Raw genomic sequence first — 16,541 nt, forward strand, 5'->3', positions numbered from 1 at the left:
CCAAGCTGGTGGCGCATACAATGAATCATCTCGAAACCAGGCTAATTGCTTGCTTGCCTTTCATTCAAAGACGCTATTCGTTGCCGTACCCGCCTTCTTCCCTTCCTGGTACGTTGCGCTGAGGTCATCATACATCTTCCTGACCCGCTGCAACTCGCCCTTCAGTTTCTCCCTGGCTGCTCCGTCTTCGATAGACTCGATCAAATCCGCGAGAGACTGGGCCTTGAAGAACTTGTTCTGGCGATTGTACAGCGGTTTCTCAGCCAGTGTCTCCTCCGTCTCACCGGGCGCCGGGACCTGGAAGACAGATTTGAGGATATCGATATCATCTAACCCAAAGGCCGTTAATATTGTGATGGGAAAAACGCCGTGAGTACCACGACTCGAGAGGGAAAGATGGAAAGATGGAGTCGCTCAGCAAAAATACCCGCATATGCAGTGGCATTGCTCAAACACCGAAAACTTACATGGAATTGCAAACAGATCTCTACTGTCCTCGTATGTGAACATGTAGTAGAACTCATTGAACCCGGACCAGGTGATCCCACTCAAGCATAACGAACATGGCTCGTGCGTGGCGAAGAAGATGCAGTCCTTCGTCTCAGGCCGGCTGTCCTTGGGGATCTTGAAAAACTGCTGGATGCAATTGATCTCGCCGTGCAGCAGGGGTGATTCTCGCTCGTTGTTGGTCTCGGCGATCACGGTCGATAAGGAGGCTCGGTCGAGGATAGCCGCTCCAAACAGCTTGCAGCCTTGCGACACTTGACGGGCTGTGAGAGGGATAATGTCCTTCTCGGTGGTAGCGAGCAAGGCCGATGCGATCTCTTGGGCTCGTGACATTCTTCCTGCTTCTGGTTTTGGTACTTCTAGTTCACGTTCTTCTGGGGAAGACCTTGGATGATTGAATTATTGAATTACCTGTCACTGCTTGAGTCGTGTCTAGGCTTCGACTTTTTTGGGTGATTTATCTTATATAACTAGACCCCAATTTCAACCAGGACTTGCTTCTTGAAGTCTGGGTTTTCTTCCTGTCGTACCTTTGCTTCGTTGATGTGATAAGGGGTTTGACCAATGAGACGTCTTGTCAAGGCAGCTTTTGTACCTAGTTTAGGAGTTCGCCGACCTGCGTCGCTGACACGCATTGTGGAGTGTGTCCTGACCTTATTGGAGGAGGTGGCTCAGAGCATCCACTTCAGTGCCAAGTTCGTACGACACCAAGTTCGGATATTTATTAGTCCATCCCGCTTATACGACTTCCCGTACTTACTCGTACTATCGTCGCTATATCGTATTCTAATGAATAGTCGTTACTCTGCTCGTTACTCCGCTCGTTACTCTGCTTATATAACGACGACGATAAGAGTTCCTAATAACTTGAATTTATCGTACGGGGAAGGGGATGACTAATATTTGACGTTAGTGTGGTACGAACTTTGGTCCAAGTTGGTGCCCTGAGCCATTCCCTTTAATAAGATCAGAAAGTATCCGGTGTTGTAGTCCAGAACAAGGACCAAGAGCGTACTCATGGACAATCGACCAGTGGCCGCAATAACAGCTGTCCATGGATTCGAAAATTCAGACCTCGTCTGTGCAATGGGCGCACCCACCTCCTTCAAGGGCAACAATGGTCGTCGAGATCATGCACCGAATTGGGCAGTGTCCATGCCTTGAGGTGATCCAAGGAATACAGAGCACAGAATGAGAGCATTGCTTGCAATTCCAGTCACACCCAGGCTCTCTCGATATAGCTAACCTATCCACGAAGAAAGTCGAAGAAAGTCGAAGAAAGTCGTATCTGGAGACCACTATTGAAACTCGCTTCAGAGAGCAAGAGTACGTCCTGAACGGAATCGGAATCGGATGCGTCTTGGAAAGTCTACCTCAGTTCCAGTCTGTCGCACCTGATGACTCTTTCCGAACAGTTCGAGCTTTATGTCGATCCAGACACGTAACAATGGTTCAACGGATACCTAGCCATGGAACGCGGCCAACACCGGCACAAGCACCTAGATCTTATACCCGAAATCGACAGCCACAGCTGGCATCCCCCCAAGAGAAGGCTCGATATCTTGTCGTCAACATTCTTGGATTGCTAGGGTGAGCCACCTATGAAATTCTTATGACTCCGGAGATAATGACAATACTTCTCCAATATTTGTGGCATTGTTAAACTCTACTTACAAAGTGTCCATGGAATGTCCGCACAGTATCCGCACAGTGTCCGCACAGTGTCCGCTGTCAGGATATGGTATGCGAACGCTATAACCTCGTTATAACAGGATCTGGTGTCGAATGCCTTTTTTATTTTGACATCTACATAGTATCCGTACAGTGTCCGCACAATATCCGCACAATATCCGCACACTAACCGTATTGGTCGCCTTTACTCCTATCTCCGAACCAAACCCCGCACGGGGGTTGTGATGTCAGTACCGAAAGAGCACCGAACATGAAGCTACGATAAAGACGCGGAATCCCTGCTTGATATAAAAGCATTATCCCTTGAAAGAATACACTCAAGAGAGTGTAAAGTTGCCTACAAGAATTCCATTTACGTCTCAACGTGCTGCGGGCTTGACGATCTAGACCAGGTTGATTTAATTTGACCCCACGAACACCCCCTATCACAAGATGGCCGAATTCTTCAAACCGGCGCCAGAGCCTCCCACGGAGCTTGGTCGCTACAGAATCCTGTCCTCGACAGCCGGGGTGCGAGTATCGCCTCTGCAGCTTGGTGCCATGAGCATTGGCGAAGCATGGAAAGATGTCTTGGGAAGTATGAATAAGGAGCAATCTTTCCAATTGCTAGATGCATATTTCGAGGTGACCGAGGCCCAGAAGCCCAACTACAGGAGCAAACGTTGACATCAGATCAGGCGGGCGGGAATTTCATCGACACCGCGAACAACTACCAGAACGAGGAATCGGAAAAATGGCTCGGTGAATGGATGGAAGCTCGCGGCAACAGGGATCAAATAGTCCTCGCCACGAAATACACGACCCCGTACCGCAACTATGACATCGGACCGGCAAAACCGAAGGGAGCTCCCCAAACGGTCAACTACAGCGGGAACACGAAGAAGAGTCTCCATCTCAGCGTACGTGACTCGTTGAAGAAGCTGCGCACCGACTACCTCGACCTCGTGTATCTCCATTGGTGGGATCACAGCACCTCGATCGAGGAGGTGATGGATTCGCTGGACATCCTGGTCAAGCAAGGCAAAGTCTTGTATCTCGGCATCTCCGACAGCCCGGCCTGGGTGGTTAGCGCGGCCAACGAGTACGCCAAGTCGCACAACAAGACGCCCTTCAGCGTCTACCAGGGCCGGTGGAACCTCATGCTCCGAGACTTTGAGCGGGAAATCATCCCCATGGCCAGGCACTACGGAATGGCCCTCGCGCCGTGGGACGTGCTGGGCGGCGGCAAGTTCCAGACCAAAAAGGCCATCGAGGAGCGGAAGAAGCGAGGCGAAGGACTTCGTGGGCTCACTGGGCCCGGTGAGCAGATGGAGCTCGAGGCCAAAGTCAGCGAGGCACTCGAACAGGTCGCCTTGGAGCACGGCAACTGCTCCATCACCGCCATTGCATTGGCTTATGTGATGAGTAAGACGATCAATGTCTTCCCCATCGTGGGCGGCCGCAAAGTGGAGCATCTCAAGGACAACATCAAGGCCCTCAGTATCAAGCTGTCGGACAAACAGATCGAACATCTCGAGAGCGTTGTGCCGTTCGATATCGGGTTTCCAAACAATTTCATCGGTCCGGACCCGAAGGTGACTGGTCAACCTAATCCACTGACGGCCACGAGCGCCCAGATTGCGTGGCTACAGGGTCCTAAGGCTATCGGGCGGGAGTAGTTTAGTTGTGTGAACTCGAGTCATACGCTGAGTGGTTTCCCACCCAGTAGTAGAGGTTACTAGTAGTAAGTATCAAGGAAAGAAATAGAAGAAGAGCAGCTCATATGCCCAAAACACCGGCCCGATGACCCCTGCATTACTGGAACTTGGCAGGGTGCCGTAGAGCAACGAAGTCAATAGTGTGATAATACTTACCTCAAAGTATTAGTACTTACCACTACTTTGTAGTAGTCTACCTAGTACTCATACGATCCAGCGACAGTATTTCACCGTGGATTCAAAAGTACCAAGCTGTGTCAGCCGGAGGACGATCAGTGCGCAAGGCTGAAGAGGCAGGGGTTCACACAAACGCCATCATTGGGTGACCACCTTCATTTCACGTCAGGTTGGTTGCACTGCACTAATGCACCAAGGGCTCTCGTGTCCCACTTCGCTCGATTCCTGAGAATGCTCAAGTGACTCCCGGCTGAAAGACACAGGCATGATTCGAACGCCTCACAGCGGGAGAAATGTACCTCGTGGCGAAAATCGACCTAGGTGGTACTTCGGATAGCGTCGGGGCTCAACCACACCAAGCGATGCAGACTGCGAATGAGCTTGTTTATTTAGTAGTACTATTCCTGGTATATCCAGTGGTAACTGCCTGAGAAGCAGGGATGGCGCAAAGGATGAGATTGTAGTGTCTGTATACTACTAGTGGTAGTACTTCGTACTTCCTGTGGACTTTCAGCCCGGCCAGTCGTGGGGGAAAGGGGGGATGGGGGACGGCTGTAGACCGTTGACGCCGCTTTTAAGAAACCCCCACGTTCATATCGGTTCAGACTCCGTGAATTGAGCGACCGGGCCAATCGGTGCGGAAACAACCCTACAGCGCAATGATATAATGTGCACAAGAGGCCTCTCTGCTACCTACCTACCACTCAACTCCCTCCCCAAGTGAGATGAGAAACCGCTGATCTGTTCTACTTCATTCCACATACTGTAGATATACCCCAAGGGATATTTCCGCACCAGTACTTATCAACGGACAGCATGAAGCTCCTCTACCCCACCTCTATCCCCCTCGACACGCAGAGTCTGGAAGGATTCAGCGTGACGCTGCAGCCATACGACGTGAAAAGCCCGATCCCAGAGGAACACACCGACGCCGAGATTCTGGTCGCCTGGACCAACTCGGCAGACAACCTCAAGGACGCTGCGAAACGCCTGACCAAGCTACGCTGGATCCAGGCTCTGGCCGCGGGGCCCAACGACATACTCAATGCCGGGTTCGACACCTCGAAAGTCACCATCACCACGGGCTCAGGGCTCCATGATCGCACCGTGTCCGAACACACGCTGGGCCTGCTGCTGAACGCGGCCCGCCGCTTCTACGAGATGCGCGACTACCAGCTGCAGAACAAATGGCCTGGTCACCTGGGAGGCCCGCAGCCTGATCGGCCCAAAAACGCCTTCACGACGCTGCGGGATGCCAACGTCCTGATCTGGGGGTTCGGCAACATCGCAAAGGCCCTCGCCCCGCATTTGACGGCCTTGGGCGCCGTGGTCCGAGGCGTCGCTCGACACCCCGGAGTGCGCAACGGCATCGAAGTCTACAGCGAAGACAAACTGCCCGAACTGCTGCCTTCGACAGACGCTTTGGTCATGATTCTCCCGGGATCGGAGTCGACGCGCAATGCTCTGAATGCCGAGCGCCTCAAATTGCTTCCGTCGCACGCTTGGGTCGTCAACGTGGGACGGGGAACGTCGGTTGATGAGGCAGCGCTGGTGGAGGCTTTGAAGAAGGGCGAGATCGGCGGTGCTGCCCTCGATGTGTTTGTCAAGGAACCGCTGCCGGAGGATTCGCCGCTGTGGTCGGCACCCAATGTGATCGTGAGCCCGCATGCGGCCGGCGGCCGGCCTCAAGATGCAGAGGTGTTGATTGCGGACAATTTGAGGAGGTTCTTGGCCGGCCAGGCCCTGAAGAATGTCATTTAGAAGGAAATACGAGCACGGACTCAGAAGTAGAAGTAGACTTGAAGTAGTACCATCAGACAGATGATATCTACATCGGCAATCCTAATATTGGGAAGGATGAGTCCTACACAACCAAGTAGTTAGTACTTAGTAGCTTCGAGTCCTAGGCCGATCAAAGTGGATTACTTTGGGCTATGTGCTTGTGCGCTTTACTACAGCTTCGAGCTGTAGGTGGTCAATACTTGTAGGTGTTTAGTACTGGTGGTAGTAATCAACCCCTTGAGCCCTCTGGTAAGAAAGTGGTGACACGCTATAAGTACCCACCCTTGCTCACCCCGGCTGAGGCTGGCGCTGATGCGATTGTGTGACGCCGACCCTTATCACAAGTTAGGTATAAAAGACCAAGGGAAATAATTCAACCCGAGTTAATCCTTCGCTTCTACTCCCTCGGCAACCTCCACTCATCATTATTTGCCGGCCAAATGCTCACATGAAAACACAGTTTTCTGTTCTGGCAAAGGTCGCTTCGCATGTTATGATGTTATCGAGCAAAGAGGGCGTTTGTAGTGGCCATAATGAATGGTCTGGACTGCGAAGCCTGTGAGTTCGCTTTTCGTCAAGTTGTTTCTTTGCGAAGTTCAAGGCTGCAAGTGAGAAATGCAAAGAGGGCGCAGGCGGCAGTGGTCGCGGTTGACCTGCAATTAATTGACCAAGACCAGCGAGCTTCTCTGCGATGCATGGCGTTCTTCGAGACCCAATTACTGTCCACCACGGTATGACCGCTTAAGTATCTAGTAGGTACTTCACATACTCGCATAACGCCTCGTCCATCCTCCAACACCTCACGCTGTCTTCGTCGGCTTCGCTTCGCTTCGCTTCGCTTCCATCCTCTCAGTTTCGCGAAGTGGCGGCCTTATGTGGTTACACGTGTCAGCCGCACTGCAGGAACCTCAATCGAGGAGCTTCTCGCCGCCGACTCCCTCCGCTATGCCTGTGTTGGTGCTGTCTGTTCTGTGCTGCCTTCATCCTCCTGAGGAGATAAGAGACCCTCCTGGTCTCCCTCCACCTTCTACCGCGGGTCTTTCACCATAGCACCCTACTGTTGCGGACTATTCCAAGCTTCCTTCAATTTCAGCATTGCATTGCGTCACTGTCATAATGGATACTAGTACTATGAAAGATGGAGCATCCTTGCCAGATCCACGCGAGAAAGAATCCGCTGAGACTGCCTTCGGTCAGCTGCTGTGGTACCGGATCAGCTGCGACGTACTGACAAGGAATCGTTCAGACATCCAGAAAGGAAAAGCGGAGACAAATCAGCCTCGAAAAGCTGAGTGCGTTGCATTTCCAGAAGTGCCAGGGGAAGAGCCAACAACACAGAGAGACGCCTTCGCATCCTACGGAGAAGATGGCACAACTGCCAGCACCGGTAACTTCGCCTTCCTCACGCAGATTACAAAGTATCTGGGATTGGGTCAGTCTGGATTCATGACTCTGGATCTGGAATGGATGCCTGAGCCGTCCATGGTTGAAAAGCGCGCACGACAACTCATGGAACTGGGCCGGGAACCTGATGGCATTGGCTTCGACTTCAATTTCGAGGTCGACTCGAGTGAGTTGAATCCAATGCTCCAGCTTTGGGAGAAGCGATGGAGTCTGGATTTTCTCCATGACCGGTGGCCTCGATACACTTTTCCAGGCAACCGTCATATTTCTGCCACTTGCCAACACTATATCTCAAACGGTATCGTTTTCGTTCGAAGATCGTACTCAGCAACTAAAATTTCAGCTGGAAGGACCGCAAGGTTCTCTGCCCTGAAGTTTCGACCCACAGACTATCGTATACGCGAACTGAACTTTCGAGACCAAGACTGATCCACTGATTCCTCAAGCCACCATGAGGATAAGCTTGGTCAAAACGGTTGCAACGTCATCATAAAAAGCAATCAGTTTGGGGACCCTGACCCACAAAGAGCCAGTGATCAGTACAGCAACGCGGTCTGTTTGGTTTTCGCTCTTTCGGTGAATGGCAAAGTACGAGAGTTCAAAAAATCCAAAGACTGCTATAGCGAGCACTATCGAATGAAGTGCAACCCCGGAGAAAAGTTCTCCATAACCCCAACACATCCGGTGGAGATAGTTGAGGCATACAGATTGCAACGACTTCCGCATGGATCTAACTGGGAGGAACGTGCCAGCATCACTCAGGGAGATTTCCTTGATTGAGAGAAGAAATTGAGGGCAGAGACGTTTTGGACACTGCCTTTCTCACCAAACCCAACAGATGATCAGCTTGACTTCGTCCTACGAAGAAATCTGGAACACATTCTCTCTGTCTGCAGCAACCCAGTGCCATCGATGCGTGCGCAGGGCAAAAGCACCATCCCCATCGTTCTCACGTGCGGAGATCTTTCAGGTCATCGGCTTGTCACATCAGCAAGCTAGTGAGTTTGAGTAGTGCTCCGAATTCCTATTGCTGACAGATTAAGTTTTGCGTTTCGATTCTTACTCGATATGTTTGTGTATCTCCGAAAGGAGAAGAACAATGCGAAATCAGACAACGGTGGCCGCATGCGCAAACACCTACGTAAAAGGATCGAAGACACGTGCAGAGCGCACTTGGATTGGGTGAAAGGAGCCCGCAGGGCAGACGGTTGTTTCAGAACTGACTATTGGGCTACGGGCAAAGAGATATTGCCGAACGCGACTGGCCAGCCCTCTGCCGAGGCTGCACAAGGAGTGAAAAAGATCGAGTCAACCGGGGGTCCACAAGGCTCAAGGGAAGCCTTAAGAGTCGATGACGCCCCGGACTTGACAGCACTCAGTGATACTCCCTTCCAAATCCTTAAGTTTGGCGCCTTTGCTGCCGTCTTTGACAAAGACAGAGATACTCTTCGCGAGGACCTACGTCCCATTGTTCGTGGTTGGGTGCGACATCTGGACAAGGATAACAAACAAGGCTTCTTCGTATTTTCCCGCGCCAAAGGCATTCCACGTGAAAGCTATCTAAACTACCGCCTGGAGGATCATGTTTGCATATGGGATGCGCTTCAGGTTGTCGTCAAATTGGATTTGAGTGACGAGCTGAAGAAAGGCCCGGAGAATAAAAAGAACAAAATGGACCAGCGGAACCCGGAAGAGGAGGAGTCGGAAGAGGACGAGTCGGAACAGGACGAGTCGGAAGAGGACGAGTCTGAAGAAGAGGAATCTGAAGAGGACGAGTCTGAAGAAGAGGAACCCGAAGAGGAGGAGCCTGAGGAAGAGTCTGAAGAGGGCACACCGGAAAACGACGAGTCTGGAGAGGAAGAGTGGAAAGAAGGAAGGCCTGAAGAGGAGCCCGAAAAGGAGGAGGAGGCGCCGTTGTCGCAGGACTATTCTCCCACCGAGTTCCAAAAGATTGTTCTGCGAAGATTCACCGCCAAGATCCCAGAATCGAAGAAGAGTCTTATTGCTGTTGCACGCTCATGGTCGCAGTTTCGGTTTCTGCTCCGCACCAGAGACACTGCTTTATTTCATGACACTGGTGAGGCATTCTTCAAGCCGTCATCTGCTTTATGGAATGCTACAGTTGTGGCCCAGAAGTACCACATGGAAAATCAAGACTCTGCTTGGGATAGTCCTCTACGCTATGGCCTGGCACTGCTGATGGCAACCGCCGGCCATCAGATCAACAGCAGGTCACCCACAGACATGTTGCGGAGGGCAAAGCTCATCCTATTCCAGAGTTCCTCTGCCGACGGTATATTGGCTGGGATGTTGAATGCGGGGACGTCAGATCCGGAAATCTTTCAGGACGAATCTCGAAGAGACTTTTACTGGCACACTAGTTTTGAAACCCTATACATCATCTGGAAAGTCCGCGAGAAACTCACAAGCGGAGTCATTTCAGATGTCGGCCTCACGAACGAAAGTCTCGAGATTGAACCCAGACTGGAGGCAGAGGCGTTCCTGGACCGCATACACCTGATGAAAAAATCAATATCTGTCAACAACCACATCATCGAACATGATATTGTGGAACTATCAGACGAATGGCTATACAAGTTCCCCGACTTCTTGGATTTCAAACCGAAAAGCAAGGACAAACGTGAATATAATTCCGATGAACTGGAGGAACTCAAAGGGATAATAATTGATGTTCCAAAGACCAAGCGGATGGCTGACGGCGAGAAGCGGTATACGTCTCGGGACTATCTGTCTGATGACAATGACAATGTCATTGTCTTGTCGGGGGTTGCCTTTAAACACAAGCTCGACCAGCGAAGGACCGCCAAAGATGCCAAGAAAAGGCTCATTTGGACACCCCAAGCTGACTCGAAAGTCTTACGAGAGGTCTTCGTCGATGCATCACCGCCAGAGACGGAAGATGACCCAGCCTCGCTGGCGAAATTCCTCATGAGGCACTCCCGAAAAGAAAAGTACTTGGGCGATGACATAACGGCATCCTTGAATGTCTGGAAGACAGATTTCCATTTGTCTTCCTACCAACTCTCGAAGGAGAATGGTCCACGGAAGGGGTTAAGCTTTTTTGGCGACAAACGGATTCGACTGGCTGGCATGGGCTTCCGATTCGTGGGCGATATTTTCGACAGATATTGGACTTGCCATGTGCTTGGGTTTGAGCCAGATGATGATATTCGCCGTGAAAACCCCAAGAAACGTTTTGCGCAACTGATTCAAAACCGCATTCCTGAACACGAGCGATGGATCAACCCCTGGCGGCAGCGAAAAGTGCTTGAGCTAATCCTCTTTGACAGAATGCTGGAGAAGATCATCGACAAATATAGAACAATGCTGAAAGAGGTGATGTGTTTCCTAAAAGACCGCTTGCCACACACAAAGAATGACGCCGCCGCTTCGAGCAGCCCGGATGACTCCTCGTTTTCCGAGGCCATCTCCTTGCCAGAGGTAGGTCTCGCTAACAATCCGAATTGGGATTTGTGGAAACTCTGTCCCTTGTTATGACTCATGCCCGATACTGGATTTCGATTCTAACGAGGAAGCAGATGAAAAGCTACGAATATTTGAAGTTCCGAGACCAGTGGCCCTCGCTCCAGTTTGCCCTGCAGACAATGGAAAAGGACTTGAAGGAAACGCTCGACACGATCGCTTTGTGGAAGACACGTCAACAAGACCGACATCATCAGATTCTGTCCCACGCGTCCAAGCTTTAGGTGATGAAAAGGAACCCGGGCCTGGAAATGAAATCCTCTGTTGGCCTGTCGTTGTCTGGTATGTACTCTTTGGTATATATGCCATCTTGCTTTGTGCTTCCTGGAGAAGAACCATATAAGTAGTAAGCAGCTACGCTTACTACTAGTATAGTAGGTGAGGAGAATCCGGGGTAGTTGGTAGTATCTGCTGCCAATGGCGTAGCGAGCAGTAGAGCGCCGACGTCACTCTTACACTGGTACTGGTTAGTGTGTGTGGATCCTAGAGGCAGGCACGATCAAGAGAAACCTCAAGTCCAGTCCGACTCCACGATGAAAGGATTTTGATTCCGATTATGCTGACAACTTCTACACACATACTATCACAACTTGGAATCCCTCGACATGAATTGCTGCAGTTTGCTGATGCGGTGCCCTCGACTCCCACCGGGCGCCGGCACAATTCGACACCGGCCTGGTGCCTGGCGCGGCGCGGCGCAACTCAACTCCGACAAAGTTGATATATACTTCCTGCGTATGTTGTTGGCGCGACATACATTGAAATATGAAGCAACCCGGTGGCATTCAGTTACCAAGTACATCTAGTGCTAGTACCCTCGATTTTTCGAACCAGCAGATCCTGTGTCTCTCTCTCTCACTACATCCAGCACAACTGAACGGCGACCATGAAGGTCCTCCTAGTCGGAGCAACCGGCAATCTAGGCATCCGCCTCGTCGCAGCGCTCCTCACCCACGACCACAGCGTTGTTGCGTTCGTCCGCTCCCCGAACAAGCTCGAGTCTCTTCTCCCTATCTCCGTATACCGCCAAATCACCGTCGTTCAGGGCGATGCCAAGGACGCAGCTTCAATCAAGAAAGCCATCCTGGACGCCGATTGCGATGCTGTGGTCAATACCGCCGGTTTAGCGGCGTTACCGCCTTGGGGGAAAAGCGACCTGCCAGCCATCTTTCGCGCCGTACTCAACGCCGTACAAGATGCGGGATCGGAGAGAAAGAGACCGTTGCGAACTTGGTTCTTGGGTGGTCTGGGAGTATTATGCTTCCCAGGATCAGAGTCGATGCTTTCCAACTAGTAAGTACTACTACAAACAGCCACGGCTACTACAGAAGCAGCGTTTCCCTACCACCTACAACCCCAGACAGTACGATTCGTCGACCTGTCCAAGTATTTACTACTAAGTAGTACTGTACCACTTTACTGAACAGCCTTACAGTATTCCCATCTACCGCGAACATCGCCAAAACATCCACCTCCTCAAATCTCTCCCACCAAACACAAACACGGTCGATTGGTCTATGCTTTGCCCGGGTACCATGCCCCCCGAGTCCTCGGAGGTCACTGTCCCTACGAAACTTCTGCATGGGAAGCTGATTGCAAACGCAACGACTCCACCATTGTGGCAGGATTCGTGGATGAAGCACATCCCCTTGATCGGGAAGCTGGTTGTGTGCGCCATGAATGCCCCTCGCTATGAGACCACGCTGGAACAGAACGCGGATCTGATCGCTACTGACCTCGAGTCTCACGAGAGCCCGTGGAGTGGGAGGACGGTAGGAGTCATTGATCCCTCAAAGTGAGATGGATCTTTGAAGTTTCACACCATGTACTCTGAGTCCCTCTCAAAGATACCTACCTACCTAACTTACTAAGTACTAAATTTCCTACCGAGTTAAGTATTCCTCGAGTTTGATTCACCTTCTACTAGATAAAGGAGTAACCTAGTAGTATCTAGGTACCTAACTTGAAGTCCTTCCTGCTATCTAGACGCCATATCGAAGCAGTATCGAAGCCGTATCGAAGCCGTATCAAAACAGTATCAACACCCGTATTAGAGCTATACTCTATATATATATATATATATATATATATATATATATATATATATATCAGAACTAGATTAGAACTAGATTAGAACTAGATTAGAACTTACCAAATTTAAGGTTCAATCTAGGTTCGATCTAGGTCTAATCTAAGTAGGCTTAGTCTATCCTAGTACTAAATTAGGGACTAGAGTAGTAGGTTGTTAAAGTTTGAACTAAGTTATCTTCGAGAAAGAGCACTATAGGTACTTAGTAGTACTTAGTAGTTACTACTAGTAATGGGTCTAGTTGTTGAATCAGGATGTCATACTTGATCTAAGTAATGCAAACGAAACTCAATTGATACTAGGTAAGTAGTAGTAGTACCTACTTACTAAATAGGCGGAGCTGGAGATGGTTGAGCATCTCCTCAAACCACTTGCTGAACATGCGCCGACCGGTAAATGATAACTTTGAACAAAACTTAAAATGCTTCATGGACCGCACAAGAAGAAACGAATCCATCACAAACTCAATGACCGTGCCAACGAGGCGGACGCTCAACCCAACAAGTGATGATCATGAAGTTTTCCCCGCGCTTCCCGCGTCCCCATGACTCCAGCTCATAGGACCAGCGGTCGACAAACGTCCAACAACGACGCCTCGGGCTGACTGCAGCGTCAAGCCAGCCAGCGAGCGTGTTCCCCGGGGAGTCCGTCAGTCATCAGATGACGGATTCTTCGCTGCATGCGGGAGGCTCCTTCCAATCATCGGGGACCTCTCTAATTGGCCCATCTGGACATTCGTCGGTTGGTTGCCAAAACTTTTCCAAGCAGCAGAGTGTTTTCTTGAAGTCTTCGTGGTCGTTGATGACCAAGAACTCTCCGTGGGCGACTTCAACCTTGACGTCTTTGACGAAGTCATAGCATTCCCAGGTTGGGCGACAGCAGCGCTTCTCTTGCCGGGGATGGTGCTGGCTGGCGTGGCCGCGCTCGACCCCTGTTTCATTGCGTGCAACAAGTCCGGACTCGTTGCTCGTGGAGCCATGTGCGGCTGTTGTGTTGTACTGCCGGCCTCTGAGATGATGTCTGAAGGCCCGAGCGATGTCGTTGTAGCTTGAGCTGTTCGAAGCTGTCCCGTCACATGCCTTGAGTTTGTCCGGGCGTTCGTAGTTGTTTGTCTCTGAGGGATAGTCTGGTTCGCATTTGAAGTAGCCGGCACGGCAGCAGTCAAAGCCATCTGGCGTCAGTGGAGGGCAGTCCACCAGACTGGCTGATGTGAGTGCGATCAGGTTGCACAGGCAGGTAATGGCCAAAGCCACAAAGGTAGTTTAGTTGGGTGCATGTTTCCGATTGTCGGGGGCTGAGATGCTGATGGCAGGCTCCAATGAAGAAAGATTGTGATAGTCTGAACCGAAAAGGCCACACTGGGCTGACCCTTTTTATAGGCAAGTTGTGTGCATGGAGAAATGGTGGACGTCGTGCAGTTCATTGAACGTTGGGGGAAACTGGTCACCATTTGCAGATCGCTCATGTTGGAACCGTGTCGCTTTAGGCTTTGGCCAGAGCTAGTTTCGGTCGATCACCGGCTTGCCATGTGGACTCGGCTGCTGATTGAAGCGATCTCATTCTCCAATTGTCATGTCGTTTAGTGCAGGTTCGTTGCGTGTCAGGAAGCCGCTGACCATGTGTGGGCGTGTTGTCGTTGACCATGTGGTGATCTGCGGCAGGGACTCGGGCATGTTTGTGAATTCGCGGACTGGTCGAGTGGTAGACTTGGCTTGAGATGGAGGCGGTGGACAAATGCAGGAATGGCGGTACTGAATGCTTCAAAGACAGCGTCGGACAACTCAGCAAACAAGTCTCGTCCTCCCTTCGCCTGGGCAGGCCCAGTCCCAGGCCATCGGCCTGCCTGCCCAGTTTCCGCCGGCGCCGCGTGGAGGCGGAGGACATGCCGGCCTTTTCTTTTTTTCTTTTTTTTCTGGGTAAAGATGGCGTCCAAAAACCAGCCACGACAACCACAACGACCACCACAACCACCTCCCTCAGGCCATCGGCCTAGGAGTACGAGGGCGGCTGCGACCTTGGTGGCGGGTCGTCCTCCCAGGAGTCGCTTGCGACCGTCGGCCGCAAGCTATCGACCTCCAAGAAGGCCCGCCTCTCCAAGGCCGTGCCCACCCCCGGCACCCCGTCGAGCGCCCCCAGCTCCACATCGGGGCCCGGGCCCTGCTGGCCACGGCGCCCCCCCTTCCTCCCCCTGCAGTGGAGGCACAGGGCCACCACCGCCACCACCGCCAGCGAGACGAGCGCCAGCCAACTGCTCCCGAGGAGCACCCAGGCAAGAACCCGAAACAGAACTTCTGTCCTCACCGAAGAGGCCGGGGAAATCACTGGACGTACACCGTTAGCACAAGTCAATTTGGAGTCAAATATGAATGAACTTACCCTCCATGGTGGGGGTGGTGGGAGTCCATCGCCGAAGTCTACCTTAATCGTCAGCTTCAGTTTGATTCTCGGGAGACCGCCTCTTTCACCTACCGGGCGAAAAAACCAAAAAAAAAACGAGCGGAAAAAACACTCGACAAAAAAGAGTCTGCAATATGTCAGCTCTGGAGAGCCCGAAAGGACAGTGAGTATGAAGAAGACTCACGGCAAAAACACAAACACTAAACGAGTGGGCTTGTTTGGTAGCTAGATAGACGAGGGTGTTAGCTATTCCATCCATACAAGAGTCATAGTTGTGAGGGGGGACCGGGGGGAGGAGGGGGGAGGGAAGGCCTCCGAAGGGTGGAATGGTGACAGAGTGACAGTGTGACAGAGTGGAAGTGGTGGAAGTGACAGTGAGAGAGTGACAGTGAGAGAGTGACGGTGAGAGAGTGACAGTGAGAGAGTGACAGTGAGAGAGTGACAGTGAGAGAGTGGAAGTGTTGAAAGGGTGGAAGTGTGCAAGTGTGGACGGTGTTGGAGGTGTTGAAAGGGTGGAACGCACCGATGTCGAGATAATGTATGCTGAAGAGGAAAAAAAAGAAAAAGAAGAGGAAATGAGGGAGCAAACAGCATAGATAAATACCACAGAGGGGAACGCTCTCCAACGGCAACCGCAACAGCAACTGCCATACTACGAGGAAGTCGCCTGTTTGCGTTTTTGTACAAACGGCAGGAACTCGGGAGCCTTGTGGGAAGGACACTCTCAATGGAGGCGGAGGCCGGTGGGATATTGAGGCAGGCGGACCTCAACGTACTTACTGTACACCTGGTGCCCTACTAATGGAGCTGGCCTTCGACTCAGTAGTGGCTGTGCTGTACATTGCAGTTTGTGAGCTTCAATTCATTGGATCCTGTTACAACATTGCTGAATATATTGGAGGGGAATCTAGGTGACGTTACGTAAGCAAGGCTTCGAAGTCAAGGGGGAAATACATCGCAAGTTGATTGGTCAAAGCATCATTGTCCTCGGGCACTGCGAACATAAAAATGAACCGGCATGATTTTGTTTTTCTGTTCGAGAGAGAATAAAGCCTTCCAGGTGGCATATGCGGGGGCACCGATGTTGTAAGAAGAAGCCCCTGCTAATTGTGTTTCTCGCCTGTGATCATGGAGCGAATGTGTTTGTTGACAGTCGTATCATCCCTTCTGATTGTTCTCATATCTGTGACTTTTGCAAAAGCAATGCGGCCGCCACGATCGCTGTGACCTCCTGTGCAAACTGAACACAACAAGACTTTTGATGTCCGGTGCAATCCAAAAACAACCATATG

At 51.3% G+C, this 16,541-nt stretch overlaps 5 protein-coding genes across 5 annotated transcripts; 4 read left to right on the top strand and 1 right to left on the bottom strand.

The window, feature by feature from the left end:
* Positions 1–60: 60 nt before the first annotated feature.
* On the bottom strand, positions 61–840 carry A1O1_05999 (uncharacterized protein; the record flags this gene model as incomplete). The annotated part of the gene is made up of 2 exons (XM_007726881.1): positions 61–329; positions 468–840. 2 exons carry the CDS (start codon positions 838–840, stop codon positions 61–63), a joined length of 642 nt encoding a protein of 213 aa, XP_007725071.1.
* Positions 841–2,631: 1,791 nt separating this feature from the next.
* On the top strand, positions 2,632–3,857 carry A1O1_06000 (aryl-alcohol dehydrogenase AAD14; the record flags this gene model as incomplete). Its single annotated transcript, XM_007726882.1, has 2 exons — positions 2,632–2,823; positions 2,877–3,857. The coding sequence occupies 2 exons, from the start codon at positions 2,632–2,634 to the stop codon at positions 3,855–3,857; spliced, it is 1,173 nt and encodes a 390-aa protein (XP_007725072.1).
* A 1,032-nt stretch (positions 3,858–4,889) lies between these two features.
* A1O1_06001 (uncharacterized protein) lies at positions 4,890–5,834 on the top strand (the record flags this gene model as incomplete). Its single annotated transcript, XM_007726883.1, has 1 exon — positions 4,890–5,834. One exon carries the CDS (start codon positions 4,890–4,892, stop codon positions 5,832–5,834), a length of 945 nt encoding a protein of 314 aa, XP_007725073.1.
* Positions 5,835–8,327: 2,493 nt separating this feature from the next.
* A1O1_06002 (uncharacterized protein) lies at positions 8,328–10,987 on the top strand (the record flags this gene model as incomplete). Its single annotated transcript, XM_007726884.1, has 2 exons — positions 8,328–10,721; positions 10,820–10,987. The coding sequence occupies 2 exons, from the start codon at positions 8,328–8,330 to the stop codon at positions 10,985–10,987; spliced, it is 2,562 nt and encodes an 853-aa protein (XP_007725074.1).
* A 662-nt stretch (positions 10,988–11,649) lies between these two features.
* Positions 11,650–12,562, top strand: A1O1_06003 (uncharacterized protein; the record flags this gene model as incomplete). Its single annotated transcript, XM_007726885.1, has 2 exons — positions 11,650–12,056; positions 12,199–12,562. 2 exons carry the CDS (start codon positions 11,650–11,652, stop codon positions 12,560–12,562), a joined length of 771 nt encoding a protein of 256 aa, XP_007725075.1.
* Between the last annotated feature and the right edge of the window lie 3,979 nt (positions 12,563–16,541).

Source organism: Capronia coronata, assembly GCF_000585585.1.
Source record: "Capronia coronata CBS 617.96 chromosome Unknown acBCG-supercont1.5, whole genome shotgun sequence".
NCBI lineage: Eukaryota > Fungi > Ascomycota > Eurotiomycetes > Chaetothyriales > Herpotrichiellaceae > Capronia > Capronia coronata.